A 17,925-nucleotide genomic window follows, 5' to 3' on the forward strand; every position below is an offset into this window, starting at 1 on the left:
AAGAATAAACTCTGTTTTAAAATAACTTCCTCCTTCTATTTCAGGTTCACTATATGTTGATGACTTGCAGATAAGTTGTCAAGGTGTAGATATGAGATACGTGGAGAGACAGCTGCAGATCGCTTTGAATAGGATTCAAAAGTGGTCAAATGGAGAGGGCTTTATATTTTCAAAAGAGAAGACTAGGTGTGCACCTTTGTAACAAGCGAAATATTCATCCTGAGCCTGAGTTTTACTTTCACAGCTCGTTGATTCCAGTTCTCTCTGAAGTAAAATTTTTAGGAGTGGTGTTTGACCATAAGCTTACCTTTCTTCCTCATGTGTTATATTTAAGGAAGAAGTGTTTCAAAATAGTAAATCTATTAAAAGTACTGGGGAACACCTCCTGGGTTGCAGAACATGGCTCTTTACTTTGTATTTATAGATTGCTTGTATGTGGCAGATTAGATTGTGGCTCAATTGCATATGGATCTGCTCAACCTTCTGTTTTAGTGAAACTTAATCCCCATACATCATCAGGCTCTGAGGATCAGTTTGAGAGCTTTCAGAACATCTCCTATCCAGAGCCTATGATAATAGTTGGGAACCGGAGCTTCAACTACGGCATAAGCAATTGTCTCTTTACCAGTATTTCAATATTATGTCACGATCTGATCATTCTCTCCAGGTCTGCAGGCTTGAAGACTGTCACAAACTTTTATTTTCTGTACGACCTCTTAACACTTTACTGACTGATCGCTTATTATTCGGCTTTTTATCACGAAGTAAAAATTTTGTGAACTAGGCAGTGAATCTTCCCAAATTTTGACATGGCTTTAATCAAATATGCTTCAGAGGCAGTAGTTTTATCTTTTGTCATCTGCCTTTAGTTCTTTTGCCAGTGTTTAATAGTGTGATTGAATTAATTTTGATTTAGGTATTAAGTATGAGTTTTTATACATATTTTTAATTAAAATAAATATTATGTTTTAATTTCTTTTAATGTAGGGTTAATTAAAGAGTAAATTCCCATTCTTCCGAGTTAAAAATTGTATAAAGTATAAATTCTTAATTTGGAGTAAATCATATCTGGGTTTGTGGATGAAAAATATGCTGAATGTTATGTATTTTTACACAAAGAATAGAATTTATTTTAGCTTAGTTGAATTATATGAGTAATATATGTATATTTTTAAAAATATTTTTTAGGTTTGAAAATGCTGCTCATGAATATTTATGCATTCTGCAATCCTTGTCAGAAAGTATCAGCCCACACAAACGTGGAAAACAATTAGATGAGATGAATAAATCTAATGAAAAGTTAAAAAATGGCACTTCAATAAAAAATGTTGAAAATATTTTAGAAAACAAGCTAAATATGAGTGAAAGTGGCATTAATAAACCTCAAGTAGATATATATTTGCATTCATTTTTGATCAATCAGGTTAGTATTTTAAATATTTGGAATTTTATGCTTTTCCTATATTTTATGTTATATTTTTATGTGATTAAAATAATTATTAATTGCAAATGTAGTCACTGACCAGTTGGCTTCATGTTTGAATAGTAAGCTTTTGGACATAATTTTGTTCTCGTTTATTTACTTAAGTGACATTGTGACTAGTGATACCAGCATTTTTATAGCTTGAGTGGAACTTCCATATCTGCTGAGCATTTTTTTTTCCCTTTCATTCTGACAATAATGTTGAAAACATGTTTAAGCTGTATGGAAAAAGTTAATAAACAGTGTATTATGTTTTCAAAATTTGCATATAGTTTTGTGTTTATAAATATTGAATTAAAAAATTTTCATGTGGTTTTATTTTCAGCTATTAGCGTATTATTATTTTTTTGTTTTGTTTTTGGACTTGATCTAATAATTTTCAAATCAAATATCGAAAGTAATTTTATAAAATTTTTTTATTTTTTTTATGTTTCTGAATTTGTCTTTGTTTTTGATGCTGTAATTCTGCAATTTTTTGTGTTACTTACTTTGGCTTGTAGGGATTGCACTGTTAAAGACAGAGGTAACTTTGCTTTCCTAAGATTATTTTTTTTGTTTTCCTAAGATTACTTTTAAATTTTAAACTTAATATGCGACTTAGTAAGTTCAGGAACAGGCTGTTTTATCAGGCTAAATGGGCTATTAGTCTCAAAATGGAATTTTGCATTGAATTGCTATAAACAGCATATCATTTTTCATATTGTTGCCATCAAATATTATCACTGTATTATTTTTAAAGAAATTAAATAATGGAGAATCTGCATGAATGTTTTTCACATTGTGAAAAAAGAGGGTACCTAGGGCCATCAAATTTTGAATAATGTAGTCTTTTGTGTGAACATGAGCATATGAAGCCCGAATTTAAAGTTTAAAGTTTGCTTTATTATCTATTTCATATTTTGTAAAACTTTAATTTTGATTAACAAGCTCAAAGATTTGAAAGCGAGAAATAGCAACTCTGTATGGAATAAGACATTTTATCTCCAGCACATGAAACTATCTATCAAAAATGCTAAAGATATGCTGTTTTTGTATATCTGGAGATTTTTCTGTTGAATTGAATTTTACGTGGCGTAAGTGCGAATATTTTGATATTAAATAAAGTTAACACACAAAACAATATTAAAAAGACAACATTTTTTCCTATCCATATTACTAAGCTGAACACTGATATGATGAATTGAAAAAAGATTTTAAAAAAAATATATGCCAACACTTAACACTGCATTGGGAATTCTAAATTTTGTTTGAATGTTTTGTGATTTTGCTGTTAAATTGGGTATGGCACAAGCGTGAAGAAAATGGTGCCGAATAATGAAGCTAAAAGAGTGAACCTGGTTAGCAGGAGTGAATGCAACAGCAAACTAAATAGACTGTGAGCTCAGCGAGAGCACAAAAATTTTAACAAACCTCTTTGGGCAAACGTTTAAAATCCAAGATTTTTCGGACTTTTATTTATTATTATTATTATTTTTTTTTACTTCTTTCATTTCACCAGCCCCTTGACGACAATGCAGTCAATTTAATTTCATATTTCTTTTTTCGTTTTGGCACCTCCCCATTCAGTTTCTTGCAGTTTGTCACTCTGCTTGTGGTGTTTTTGTATATGATTTGTTCTGAATTGAATATGTTATGAATCTTAAATATATATATAAAATTTATATTTCCATTATATATGTATATACAAGAATATAATTTAGAAAAATATGCTTATGTTTTTCATCTCAGTTGAAAGAGTATTTTATACTAAATGGAAGATTTTTAAAAATGTCTGAAAAATTGGATATTTATTTTAGGTTATAGATTGCTATATGAATTTGGGAAACTGGTCAGATGCAGCAAAATGGGCAGAGTTTCTTGAAAAAGTGAAATTTAATCAGAATGGACTCAGTGTCAGTATACCTTGGAGCTGCAATAATGTAACTTATTTGAGGTAAAAGATTTTATGTTTGTTAAATAAATTTATTTGTAAAAGAAATATTATACAAATTTTCAAATAATTCTATCATTTTTTGAAATATAGATTTGCCTTGCTTTAAGAAAATAAAGAATTTCAACAAAGACTTTTGCAATCGGAAATGCCAAAGAAGCAGTTATCATTAATTTATTTGAATAAATGCTTTGAGCATTCTCAGAATTTTTTTTTATTTTTTTTAAGACCTTGTATCATATCAGATTTTTTTGAAGCCAGTAAAATAATAGTAAAAGAAGTTCTGGTTTGATAAATGCATGAGTAACATAAGTAGAATGAAAAATGTATGATGTAGTTTCACTTACCAAGACTGAAAAGAGGTGTGGTGGCAGTTTTGAGTGGAGAGTTAAGTTTTAGATGTTTGTAAGAAAGAATGATGATCTATTGATGTCTTATTGTCATTTATAACCATCAACTCACTGTGTCCATATTTTCTTCACCTGCCTCTCTTTATCTCAAAAATAAAATTTTCTGTGGTGTTGTGAAAAGCTTGAAGTAAGATAGTATGTTATACAAGTTAGCAGACAAGCAATGCCAGTTCTCAGGAAAACTGTTATCTTATGTGCAGAATTCACTCAAATTTTGCAAATGACAAATTTTGCAGTTTTTGCGAAACTTCCAAAAATTTTGTTGATTTGTAAGTTTATCATCAAATCTATTCTTAAAATACACTTTTGGTAAACATTGGTTATCATTTTAATTCATCCTTTGTAATACATCGAAAACAAGCTCTTTCCTTTATGAGAATATGAAATCTTTTGTTTTGCATCACTAAATTTGGAAACTTATCAACATATTTGATGCCTCTAAGATCGGTTTGTCCACAAAAGTTTTGATTACAAGTTTAAAAATTTTATGTTTTTAACTAATGTAATAAATGTTGTCATTAAAATAATGATTAATGTATTAAAATTATTTTTTTAGAAAAGTAAAATGAAGGCATTTTCTTTTGTCATGTTTTAAAATGTCTCTGTTTTCCTGGCAGTTTTTGAATATCTTGATTCTGAAATATAAACATGGTAATAAATGTTATAAAAACACAGTCTTAGAATTACATTGTAGTAGAAAAACTATCTGAATCCGTAAAATTAATTTCCTTTGTCTCATTTTCCATTTTTGTAAATGTTTTCTCTTGTGTGAGTTTTTTTCAAAATATACAGATACAGCTTGGCTTTTTCTCTAATATTCACCTTTCTCTTTTTTTCTGAATTTTTCCAAAAATCTTTGTTTTTTTTACTCTTATGAAGTTTACAGATATGTGCTTGATTGCAAAGAGTGAGACCTTTATGGGCAGTCTGGCAAAAACTGCCTTAAACCTGTGTGCCATATCATAATTAATCTTACTTTTCTGCAGTCATTGCATAAAACAAACTTTTTATAAAAGTTTATATAATATATATAATAGCTTTTATAAAAGATTCTAAATTCAGATTAGAATTCTTATAGTAGCTATATTTCCATAATTTTTTAATTTGTTTGATGTTTTGGTGAATTTTTATAAAATTTGTAAGTAATCATATAGCAAATTTCAGTTTTGCATATATTTATGCTCAAGAGATTTAATTTTTTGTTATTTACCCTAAAAGAAAGTAAAACATTATTAGGATACCAACAGCAAATTGACTAAATATCTTTTTATCATGATGCTCGGAATTTTTCTCGGATATGTTTTATAATAATTTCACTTGTAAGCATTTGTTAATTTTCCAAAATATTGAAAAAATTTTCTTTTTCTAAAGTTTGCTTGTTATAGCTTGTACTAAAGCATATATTTATTGTATATTTTGCACACACAGTGCACTTGTTCTTATTTTCATTTGCATTTTATAGGTGTTTAACATCTTTTGATGAAGTGTCATCAATCGGAACTAAGAAAGATTTGGCTGCATATTTTCATGACTTATCTGTTATATCAGAATCAAATGCAAATTCATCTTGGACTATGGAGGAACAATTTGCTAAAACCCAGCAACTTTTGATGTCAGTTGCTCTTGAACATGAAAATAGCAATAAATCATCTGTACAGTTGTAAGTAAATTTTGATTTCTGTACAAAAGGTGTTTCTACTGTAATTTTTTAAAAATTTTATTTTTTATTCAGAATGTGAAATTAGATGGCTCAAAAATCGAATAGTAAGCCTTTTTTATTAAAATTATTTTTCCTCTGCTGCTTGATTTATTTTATGATAATTTAATTCTTTATGAGAACAATCTAAAATTGAATATTGAATATATTAATATAAAACAGTAGTAAATGAATAATATGGCATTATCATTATTGCTGTTAGACTAGTACTGTTGTATTGTAATTTGATCTGTATGAGTTATAAATTTATCTTTAGCTAAAATTATGTACTGAATTGAATTTTATATAAACGCTTCAAAAGCTATTGTTAATTATTTAAAGTATAATATTTTCTCTGAATATATTTCCATAATTTAATATCAAAAGTAATTTTTCATAAAGTTTTAAATCAAGTAAAGAATTTAAATTTAATTAAACATTGAAAACTTATTAAATACTTTGGTTAGATCTTTTCTCATTACATATTGTGAATTTATATAGGGATGTATTATTCAATAAATTCATTACAGCAATATTATGTTGAAATATTAAATATAAAGATATATTTTTTTAGGAAAAAATTAACTGATGAAATAAATGAAGCAAAAGATGAAGTTTTGAAATTGATAAAGTTATCAGCATTAACTTGGCCTCCTTGTATTGAACCAAAGCATGCTGCACTTTTTATATCTGCATCCACTTTGCAATTTTCAAAGAAGGTAAGTTCTTTTTTCCTTCTCATTTTTTAAAGTAATTTTTATTCTTACAAAAAACATATCTTAAATCTTTCACAGTTATTTTTTAGGACAATAAAGTCAGAGAAATTGGAAATTGAGTGGAAAAGTCAGGGAATTTAAGTATTTTTGTCAAAATCTGAAAAAGTTGGGGAATTTCATTTGGGGATTTCCCTTCCCCCCCCCCCAAAAAAAATTTTTTTTTAGCACCAACGTTGGAAGCGATCACTTCCTTGGTGAATTCTGTATTGTGTGAGCATCATTCCGGCAGCTGGCATAGAGCCAATTTTTTCAGCGCGAATCAGATTGCCTTTCAGAAAGACAAACCAAGTTTCAAACATCTTTTTTTCCAGTAGCTTCCTGAATATGTTACGATATACTAGATCTGCTCGTGGTGCGTATCATCAAGCACTCGAATGCTAAAAAAACTGTGGGACAGTAAAACATAAATTATTTTTGGACAAAAGAAAAGCACAAGCACAGATTGGAATCAAAAAAAAAAAAAAAAATTAAGCAGAGATTTCTCAATTAAAAATTGCAGGCTTAAAGCAAGAAATCTAGTTTTATGCTCTTTTTTCATTAGTATTCTTTCTATTACTTTTTTGTTTAGATATGCTAAATGTCTTTTTTTGTGTTGAATTGTAATAAAAAATTACATTTGATTAGTATTATATGTGCTTATATTAAAACTTTTTCGTTAAAAGTCTCTTGACTTCTTAACTCTGAGTGGCATGGCTATATATATATATATATACATATATATATGGTCTAGAATATTTTTCGGATGTCTGTAAGAATGTATATATACATGCAACTTGAAATATGTCCAAGAAAGACAGGCAGTGTATTAAAAGTACATAAATCCAGGTATAAAGTACCAGGGGCAATTTTTTATTAAATCAAGAAAATACCTCTTTTTCATGGCAAAAATTAGCCTGGCAGCTTTTAGAAATTAGTTTCTTCTTATTGAGTCGCCAGTCAGAAGGTTTAAAATAAATGCTTTTTCTGACCTTTGAGAATTTAGCAAGTGTTGTAATATTACTGAGGTGATTGTTTGGCAATTGTATATTATTTAATAGGATAGATATAACTGCCTCCATTGCCATTTTGTGAACAATAACTTCCATTCCAGAATTTATCTATAATACATTTATGACTTATGACTTACTTTTTTCTTGTCATTAACTACTAACGAGTTTTCGCCAGTAAATCCCATTAAAGTGCACTAGGCAAAGATATTTTCAAATAAATAGTACTAGGGAAGTACCAACACCCGTGGGCAAAGAAAATTCAGCTGCGTGAGCAGGCATATCTTAATACCTACGAAAGTAGGCGTTCATCATAAAAATTGTGCAGTGATAAGCAATGGCATTAAATTGAAGCATGCAGACAGGTGCAGTGAGTTGTATGGCAAATGCAGATGGTGAGTGCAATATAGCTAGTAAGAGTGCAGGATAAGCAGTAGTGAGGCATCATGAAAATGACGCAAAGACTGTTTGAAGCTGTGAATGGCATAAGAGTTCAAATTCCTTCAGAAGTATGCAGTAGCTAGATATATAATACTTTTTTAAAACAATAAAGCTATAATTCATGAAATTTTATCACAATTAGTGGTGGAGAAAATTCAGTGATTAAAAGTTTATGGCGTCATAACTACCAAATAATAATGAGAAATCATGATGTCAATAATTGAAAATACCAAATTATTGTAACGATTTTAATACATTGAAAAAACAATGAATTTTATTTCTGATTTTGTTTACTACTTAGATGGAATATATTGTAAGTACAGTCAACTATTGAAAATCCACCGACCTGAAATACGTGTTGCCTTTCAAAATGTAAACGTTTAGTTTATAGATTCCGGAAACCGCAACATGGAATACGAAATATCGAAGAAAAAATACTTACCACCGGATAATGGCGTCATAACTACCAAATAATAATGAGAAATCATGATGTCAATAATTGGAAATACCAAATTATTGACATCATGATAAATGTTTTTTCCTCTGCAATCTGCATCAAGGTAAAAAAGCAGACGATTAACTCGACTCTTCTTTCAAGTTCACACTTCAAGTTATTTTACTTTCTGAGATTTGTTATTTCATGAAATTGTTTAGTGATGTCGTTTTTTTTTATCCGGATGTTTTGTGGATAAATTAAGAGTATTTTAAATTTTAGTGCATTTTAATACAATGACAGATAAGAAACACACTTGTGATTTTACAGCTTGCAACGTTGAAAAACATAAATACATTGCATTGACAGTAATGAAAAAAGTGGAAATTCCACTGAAGATTGGGGCAGGTGCTACTGCTCAGTTTATAGCAGAATCATATGGAATTGCTACATGGACTGTGTATGATATATAGAACAATAAAAAAAAGCTGTTGAAATTTTACAGCAACATTGATTATAACACTGGAATCCGAAACCGGAAATCTTTGAGGCAAAATCGACAAACCTTGATACTGTCTTGTACGAGTGATTCCGGCAGTGGCGGAGTGATGGGATACCTATTTCAGGACTATTTCGGAGAGAAAAGGGGAAGCAGATACATGCTGATTTAAAAATAGAGGAGCCTAATGTAAATGAACAATGTAATATAATCAGTTTATATATGTAATAATAATTTAATGCATATAATTAATTATTGTATTAATGTATATAATTAAATTAAATGCATCTAATATGCCTTATTTATTTTGCACTTTTAATCTGAATATTATCTTTTCTGTCCTGAAATCCACAAAGTCCTAAAATCCACACAACCTCTGGTCCCAAGCTTTGTGGATTTCTGGACTTCTAGTGTATTTAATTTCTTTTATAGAGGAAAACAACTCCTATTATCATAATGGTAATGCTTTGGGTGTTATATACATATAAGTCATTTGTAATTGGCAAAGTTTTGTGTTTTCAAGTGGGTACCATAATTAATTAACCTTTAGCATAACCAACACGTGCTTTGCAGACAGCCTGGAATTTCCTTAAAACACACCTGAAAAACCTAGAAAAGTCAGGGAATTTCATTCTACTGGCAACCCTATATCATTCATTTCAGAGGTTTTTCTAAATCAGTATTAATTTATAATAAGTAGCTTCAAATCTGTATTTGAAACTATATATCTAATTTGCAGATCATTGTTAAAAATTAATTTGTGTTCTCTTAAAAATTTCAGACAAATTCAACCTTTTTACGAGACAATATAAAGCTTGATGCATCAGACTGCTATAGTTCTACTTTAGGCTTTCTCCTAACTTGGGAAAATATTTGGCATCATCTCAATTCAGCTTCACCAACAGCAAAACTGCAAGGTAATTATTTGGTTTTAAAATTACATCTAAGCTTTGCTTATCATTACAATGCTATAGTGTTTTATCCATTATTAATCTTTATATAAGTGCTTCCTTACATCTCTTAGTACCAAATGTATAAGAAAGACTACTGGATACTGATAGTCATCATTGCAGTCCTTGCTAATATGGCAAACACACTAACTATTTAGCTCATGTAATCTGAATAACAGGCTGTTTTCCCTTAGGAATTCATTGATGAAAATATTGGCAGATAACTTGTGTATATTTTGCCTTAATCAACCAACCTGTTACTCTGTCCCCCTCCCAAATAAAAAAAATAAATAAATAAAATAAAAAAATAAAACACCACTCTTCGGTAAATTTTGATAATGCTATGCTATAGTCTGGCACTTCAGTAGTACCCCCCACACCCAACAAATTTGTGACTGTAACTCATGTCATCATCAGAGTGCAGCGTTTATTTTCGCGTTATCATACCCTATTTGCATACTTTTCATGAAGCGAAAAAGCCCATTATCTACACTGATTTCACCTTGAGCAGTGATATGTAGTGGCACACATATGCATGCAAGATAAGCAAATTCAGGCCACTAGAAAGGACAATTATCTACTGACAAATGCAAGAGCCATCTGAAGCCATGTGGCATTTTCTTCACAGAAATTTCTCTCTAGCTGATTGGAACATGCTGTTTTTAGTGATAAGTCCAGGTTTTGTTTGTGAACCGAAAATGGTTGTGTTTGAACGTGGAAGTCTGGTGAGGGCTTCAATATCTTCTGTGGAGTGTGCCTTAATTGTTGATGTGATGATCTAGACCAGGGTTTTCCAACTTTTTCTTGCATTGACCCATTTTAAAAGAAGGATTTTCTTCATTGATCCCTTTACAATTTTCCCTATAAAGTGCAGTATGCAACATAATTATAATACAAATAATTGCATATAAATGAGTTATAAATTAAACTTTTAAATACAGCTAAGAGATCTTAAGTTCATAATCCTCTATCTAGCAGAGTTTAAAAAAGAATCATAAGTCAAAACAACTATGAAAACTTTATTTAACAAGTAAAAAATTTGTACTTAATCAGTACAAAGTAGATAAAAAAATCTCTGAAAAGATTTGTTCGAGAATAGAATTTACTCGCACAATTATTCATGAAATTCAAACACTGAATTTAATGGACTGTAGATTTCTATTATTTTACTTCTGGTAATAAATATTAAACAGATGAGAACTTACATAGTCTTACTTGGAGGGACACTCTTGCCTTCCACATATATACATTTACCAACTCGAACTACCAGCACACACTCCTGCAATGGCCGCTAGCTGTCCACGTTGTAGTTTTCTATACATGGTTACCAGATCACTCTAGTTAAACAATATTCATTCGATCGAGGCGTCACTTCTTCTGCATTAACATACCACCTGGGTTGGGCATTTGTTACACAGTTAACAATGACCAAAATTAAACAGTTTTAAATCACCATATAGTCCAAATCACATATCACAAAATTTAAATTGATGCACATGAACAAAAGCAATAAACATAATTAAACACAGAACATTAAATGCACAGCATATAAATTCAAATACAATGCATAAATAATAATTTTTTTAACTCAGCAAATATATGTGAAATTATGTAAACATCTACTGGTAGTACAGCTAATTTAGTTATTATTTTTTTTTTTTTATTTATTTTTTTTTTTTATAGACCTCTTGGTTTTTACAATACAAACTCTAACCTTTTTATCCTTACCATGAATTATCTCTTCTATTTTCTCCAGTAACCAAGTCGAAGTGGGCAAGTTGTCTGTCTTCCTTTACAAAAATTATAGTGCCTTTTTTAACGTTATCCTTAGAAAAATACGACTTGAATCATTGCTGTAAATGACCGATGTAATCATTTTGCCACCTTTTCCACAAATATTGCGTTCTTTAGTAGTGTGCTGCCAGCGCTTTAAAGAACTGTCAGAAAAATTAGTTAAATCAGACTCCGTTACTGATGTTAAAGGTCGCCCGACTAGAAAGTGTGTGGGCATAAGAGCTTCTAAATCATTGGTGTCATTCGACAGAGGGGATATTAGACGTGAATTTAAAATTCCTTCAATCTGGTTCAAAATTGTAAGAAACTCCTCAAATGTAAAAATCAACCTCCCAACTGTATGCTTAAGATAAAACTTAAACGACTTAAATCCTTTCAGATGTCAGATATTTGGTTAAGAATTCATCAGAGTACTTTATCAAATTGTAGAGTCGCTTCGATTCATTGCTAGCCCCAACAAAATTTCGAGCATTGTTGCTAAATATGGATGCACACTTTCTTCTTCTAGAAATAAACTGTTTTAAAGCAGCAATAAATGATTCTGTAGACAAGTTTTAAACAATCTCAAGGTGGACTGTGAGTCAAGAGGCAAACAAAAATTGCAACATAAATCTTGTTCACTACGCTCTTCATCTGAGTCGTATATTGTATACCAAAAGGGATACAGAAGTCAACACCAGTGTGGTTAAAGGGAAACGATGGATTTAGTCTCTCTAATGGTAAATTTCCGATCTTTTGATCCAGCAATACTGGTTTTACCTTGGCACGCGTTACACATTCTCTTACTATTGTTCTAGCAAGATTACGTCCACTTATCGGCCAAAATTTTTGTCTAACACTATGCAAGAGCGCTTGTGCTCCAGTATGGAAGTTTCGAATATGGTAGTGTAACATAATTAAATGAGTCAGTTTATGATTTTTTGGAAAGACAGCAGGATGCTTTGTGTTAGAAGGCAAGTTAGCTTCCTGCAGTCTACCACCTACTATAATAACTTGAGATTAATCTAAAAAGGGGCATAAAATTTTTAACTATTTTTACCTACTTCCCTTTTCTTACTTAAGTCCTTGAATCCTTCAGGAAAGCTTTGATGTTGGTCTAAGGAAAGTAATTTATTTTCTTTTAACAAAACCTTATCTACTGTCAGATGACCTACTTGTTTTTCCTTGGATCTACAATTTCCTATAAATCTTAAAACATAAGCAAAAACATTACTTAATTTAGCATAACAATTAGTAATACTAAAAACATAATTCAAAAGAGAATTGTTAACAGTTACTGTTAAATTTACATTAGGAATAATTTTCAGTTCTCACACATAGTTCTCATTTAAATTTTCCAAGTTATTATTAACACTATAATTAATAACATGTTGTTGCAGAAAATTTGGTTCTTGAAACATAAAAAGTTGCCAACGATAATTTCCGTGCTCAGACCACGAGAAATTAGGTCAGCAGGATTGTTTGCGGTTCTGACATGTTACCAGCAGAAATCCTTAGTTAGCTCTTGGATACGAGCTACTCTATTTGACACAAACACTTTTAGAAGAGGAGGAGACTTAGCAATCCAGGTTAACACAATTGTTGAATCTGTGTACAGAATAACTTTGTCAAAATATAAACTCAAAGATGTTATTACCTTACACGCAAGTTTGGAAAGGAACTCTGCTGCACACAACTCCAGATGACGAATTGTTATTACTTTGATATGCGATACTTGAAATTTGCTGCAAAGTAAAGTCACTTTAATTTCGCCAGTTTCAGAGATACAACGCAAGTAAATTACTCCACCATATCCAAACTTTAAAGCATCAGCAAAACAGTGGAGCTGAATTTCTTTAGTTGATCCTATTAGTGTCATGAGGGACTTTGATTTGTCTCAACTTTGGTAAGAACTTTTGAAATGTCTCCCCACTCTTGTCGCTCTTTGAAAGGAAGTGGATCATCCCACTCTAGATGTAAAAGCCACAGCCTTTGCAGGAACATCTTAGCATACATGATTACAGGTCCTAGGAAACCTAAAGGATCAAACAGTTTAGCAACATCTGCCAAAACCGTGCCTTTTGTACAGATTTTTGATGAACTAGACACAGTAAAACTAAAAGAGTTAGCTTAGCTTATACCGCCCGTTATACATTAAACGCGCATGCGTAAACGTATTATGCGCATGCGCACACACATATTTGCAGCCGTAAAGGTCTTACGCGCATGCGTCAACGCGACGCATGCACAGAAAGTTTGTAGCTTTGAGGTGCGGATTATAGATCATTCCGGATTATGGGTGTCCGAATTAATGACTTTTGACTGTATTAAATTCTGTACATTTATTTTCAAAAAGTTGTAGCTAAAATCCATCACAAGTATATTTTTTGAAATCTAAAGTTGCTTTCGTTATACTTTAAAATTCTTTTCTTAATTAACAATGCTTCCATAATTAACGTTAATTAATAATACCGAACCTATATGAGCACATTCACTTACCTCCGTTTGAGGTAATCCAAGTGAAACCAAAATTTCCAATTCCAGTCACACTAATTTCTAATTATCTTGACGAATGTCAATTTATTAATTTAACACTTCACATTTATACTTTAACCAGCACTTTATATCCATAGGCACTAATCTTCATACCGATCGCTAAGACCAAAAATGTTCAAGAATAGAATTTACTCACCCAATTATTCATGAAATTCAAACACTGAATTTAATGGACTGTAAATTTCTTTTATTTTACTTCTGTTAACAAATATTAAACTCATGAGAACTTACATAGTCTTACTTGGATGGACACTCTTGCCATCCACGTACATACACTTACCAACTCGAACTACCAGCACACACTCTATCAATGGCCGCTAGCTGTCCACGTTGTTGTTTTCTATTCGTGGTTGCCAGATCACTCTAGTTAAACAATATTCATTCGATCATGGCATGACTTCACCTCTGCTTTAACAAGATTTAATATTAAAATGTCGGGGGAAAAAAAAGGATTTGCATAGACTAATTCAATCCTCTGATTATCGTCAGACTTACCTGTTAGGCAATCATTGTAAGTGTATTTCCCAAAGACAGGAGGCTGAAAGAAAAGCTTAGTGACTTAGATTCTGTCTCAGGTGTACAGCAAATCCTGCCTTGCTAGTGTATAGCTTGACACATTCAATTGATGCTTCTACATTTTATTATGCAAAAAAGATATTAAAGCATTCTAACATTTAAAGATTATAATTAGAATATGAATATGAGCAAAAGATTTGAAAAAAAAGTGGCTTATTAGATTTATGTGTATTTATTTTTTGTATTATTATTTTCGATTTGACAAATGTAAACTAGTTTTCTGAACAAGAACCTCGATTTTAATTCTACAAAAGTTTGTTTTTAATTAATGTAATGGCATATAGTATTAAAACAGTGTATTGATGCAATTAAAAAATATTTGGCATAAAATTGTGTAAAACTTAAATAATTCGATTCAAAAACATTAAACTTGTTGCTTTTTTTTCATGCTAGTTTTGAGTTCTTCGCATTTTTTCATATTCTTTCCATGTGTTCTTGGATTTCATCTTTTATATTGCACTTATGGGGGGGGGAGAAGAAATAATTTTACTGTTTTTTCCTCATATATTTTTGATTTTTTCCTTATTAAATGATACAGCTACGTATCAATAAACATTTAATTATCAATTTTATTAATACATTTTTTGGGGGATGTTGATAATGCTGATCAATTTCTGGTGCGTATTTGGCTATTGACCTTTAAATGACTGTCTGATTGACATTGATCCCCTTTAAAATTTCAGTGACTGTAGGCATTAGACTGACCCCATTGGGAGCACCTTATCTAGACAGTGGTTACATATAACGATCTTTCATCTTAGAAGTAATATGAGGAACATTTAATAGTTCAACAATATATTATTGTACTGAGTCACAAATGTTACCTGTAATAGATTTTCCAGCAGGATAATACTTGTTCTTGCCTAGCAAAGGTTTTCCTGGAATAGAGCATCTCTGAACTACATCCTCGACCTATCCAGTTGCCAGATTTGCCATTGATCAAATATAATGAGATCAGTTTGTATGCCAACTGAGGGAGTGTATCTGTGAAGCTTAATTGCAACATCTGTGGTCAGATGTACTGCTGCAGAATATCATAGCTCTATACCTCCATACCAGATATCTTGTGTATAGGCGTGAGATTACTCAGCAGGATCTTAGAACCTCCTACAGTAGCCTATATTTTAAGCTCCACACATGTTTGAGCTGAATGCTGGTAGTTTTGTCTTAGGTTTGAACCCAGGTGTACCCAAGTTTTCCGCATGGATGATTTTTTTATAGTATTCTATTTGTATAATGTGAATACCAGCCTGTTTGCCTTAGAACGTCCTCCAAGAAGGCATACCTTACTTTAGCTAGATAGCCCTCGTTGTTTGTGGTTTTCTTTTACTAATCTTCTTCATACCGGTCACTAGGACCTGTTTAATAATAACCTGTTTCCCTTAGAGAGTCCTCCAAGAAGGCATCTCTTTCTTCAGCCAGATAGCCCTCATGAGATTTGGCATATTCCAGTAACCATAACTAGTTCTTTATTTTATATTTTTAATAGCATTGTAAATACACTTATCCTGTCGCTGGAATATTTTAATAATTTATGTGTATTAAATTACATTCGTGCATTTCAAATTTCATTTAATTCCAATAACTCTTCCTTGACGTTCTCTGCCATACAATTGTAGATTACAAAATTATCCTTATATGTTCTTGAAAAGTTTCTTTTTTTATATTTAACATATTCAATATTTATAATTATAATAGCAGCATGTACATTTTGGGAGTTTCAAGATATGTGTTATATTATTTTAGAGGCATGAAGGTATAATTTAGGTATTGTATGGAACAAGGTATTTACAAATAAGGGATACTTTTCAGCTTATTTGTTTCATTAATAACTTAATTGTCTTGTTATTCAAATGAGCATTCTGGTTGAATATTATTTCAAAACAAGCATTTAGAATAAAGTACTTCAAAATTAAGAAAAAGTTCTTAATATTCTTTTCAGGTGGCTTCTTTGACCTGCTAATGATTACTGCAAGACTTGCTCGAAAGCAGCAAAATTATAAAATGTGTTCTAAGCTTATAACAAAAGCTGCAAGCTATGTTTGTAAAACTGCTCAAAATTCTGATTTGATTGATTCGCCGTTATCTGGTGATGATGATGATGCAAAAGATGTAAATTTTTTGAAGAAAATGTTGAGAAGTACTTTTAGCGGGAATCCTAGTGAAAAACTTTTGAAAATGCAAAGGGAAGGTGCCAAATTACTCCACTGGTTCGTATTTGTCATTTTTAATTACTCCGTACTCCATTTAAAAAAAATATGTTTTTAAAGTTATTTAGAATGAATTTGTTTACTTTTAGCCTTGGAGAGAATGATTGTTCGCATGAACTTCTTTTACACAGTGTCACTGTTATTTCAAATTATCTTAAAGATTCAAATAACCAGCTTTCAAGTGTCACCATTGATCAACTCTCTGAATTGAATTCACGGTAAGAAATTTTCTTGCTAGTTAAATTTGTTATCATGTCAATATTAGAATAATCTATAGGTATTGGAAGTTACAAGATCTGTGTGTCAAATTTGTGAAATTTAATTAATTTTTATATTTTTCTGAGAACTATTTCTAATTTTGTAATCTCATGCATGAAACTCATTTTTCACAAATTTTGCAATTTTCTGTAAAGGTGTCAAAAAGTTTTTCAGTTTGGAATTTTTTTAACATGCCAATTTGTTATTAAGTTTGTATTTCAAGTGTATACTTTTGTCTGCCATTTGTGTACATGTCTGAATGTGTTTTATAAAAATTATAAGTTGTTTTGTTTTTTGTAACGTGAATTCTTTTATTGTATGTAACCAAATTTGACAGTTTATCAATATTATGGTTAAGGTAAGTTTATGATAAAATTTTGATTATTTGATTTAAAGATTTCATGACAATTTTTAAACAAAAATAGTTTAATCTGATATTCTTAAAATAACAATGTATTAAAATTACATTTATTTCTCTCGATCATGTTTTAAAAAGTCTATACCCGTTTCCAAATTACTTTTTACGAAAGGAAGGAAGTAAGGAAGTTTCTGTAAATATACTGTAGTGAATTTAATTTTGTATATATATATTGGTAACAAGTGTGTTTTTATTTCTTTTTTTCTTTTCCCCAAAATATTCAGATTAGAAGTGCTTCATTTACAGATTTTATCAAATATTTGCTTAATAGAACAATAAAAATATATTATTTAGTGTGAATATTATTATAGAGCCTTTTTTTTTATGTGTTCTTTCTTTTATACAGCTGATTGATTATTAAAGGAAATTTAAGTTTTTAAATAATTAACATAATTTTTATAACATTTGTGGAATTATTTGTGAAGTAAAAAAGGTGTTCCACATCAGGTTACATTTTTTGGGTAAGAAGTTGCAACATTTGAAATAAATCATCACAAAGCAATATAAACCATTGACATATTTTGCAAAAA

General features: G+C 30.5%; 1 protein-coding gene across 4 annotated transcripts in view; it reads left to right on the top strand.

The window, feature by feature from the left end:
* nonC (serine/threonine-protein kinase Smg1) overlaps positions 1-17,925 on the top strand; it is a 219,019-nt gene that overhangs the window by 77,185 nt on the left and 123,909 nt on the right. For all 4 annotated transcript variants that reach the window (XM_085813193.1, XM_085813192.1, XM_085813194.1 and 1 more), the window contains 7 exons: positions 1,189-1,423; positions 3,280-3,416; positions 5,286-5,483; positions 6,094-6,238; positions 9,436-9,571; positions 16,452-16,719; positions 16,809-16,937. In XM_085813193.1, coding sequence (XP_085669319.1) covers positions 1,189-1,423; positions 3,280-3,416; positions 5,286-5,483; positions 6,094-6,238; positions 9,436-9,571; positions 16,452-16,719; positions 16,809-16,937 — 1,248 coding nt within the window. The remainder of the gene's footprint in view (positions 1-1,188; positions 1,424-3,279; positions 3,417-5,285; positions 5,484-6,093; positions 6,239-9,435; positions 9,572-16,451; positions 16,720-16,808; positions 16,938-17,925) is intronic.

This window comes from Stegodyphus dumicola, chromosome 3 (genome assembly GCF_044657685.1).
Source record: "Stegodyphus dumicola isolate Sdum_Otavi_A_Nest chromosome 3, ASM4465768v1".
NCBI lineage: Eukaryota > Metazoa > Arthropoda > Arachnida > Araneae > Eresidae > Stegodyphus > Stegodyphus dumicola.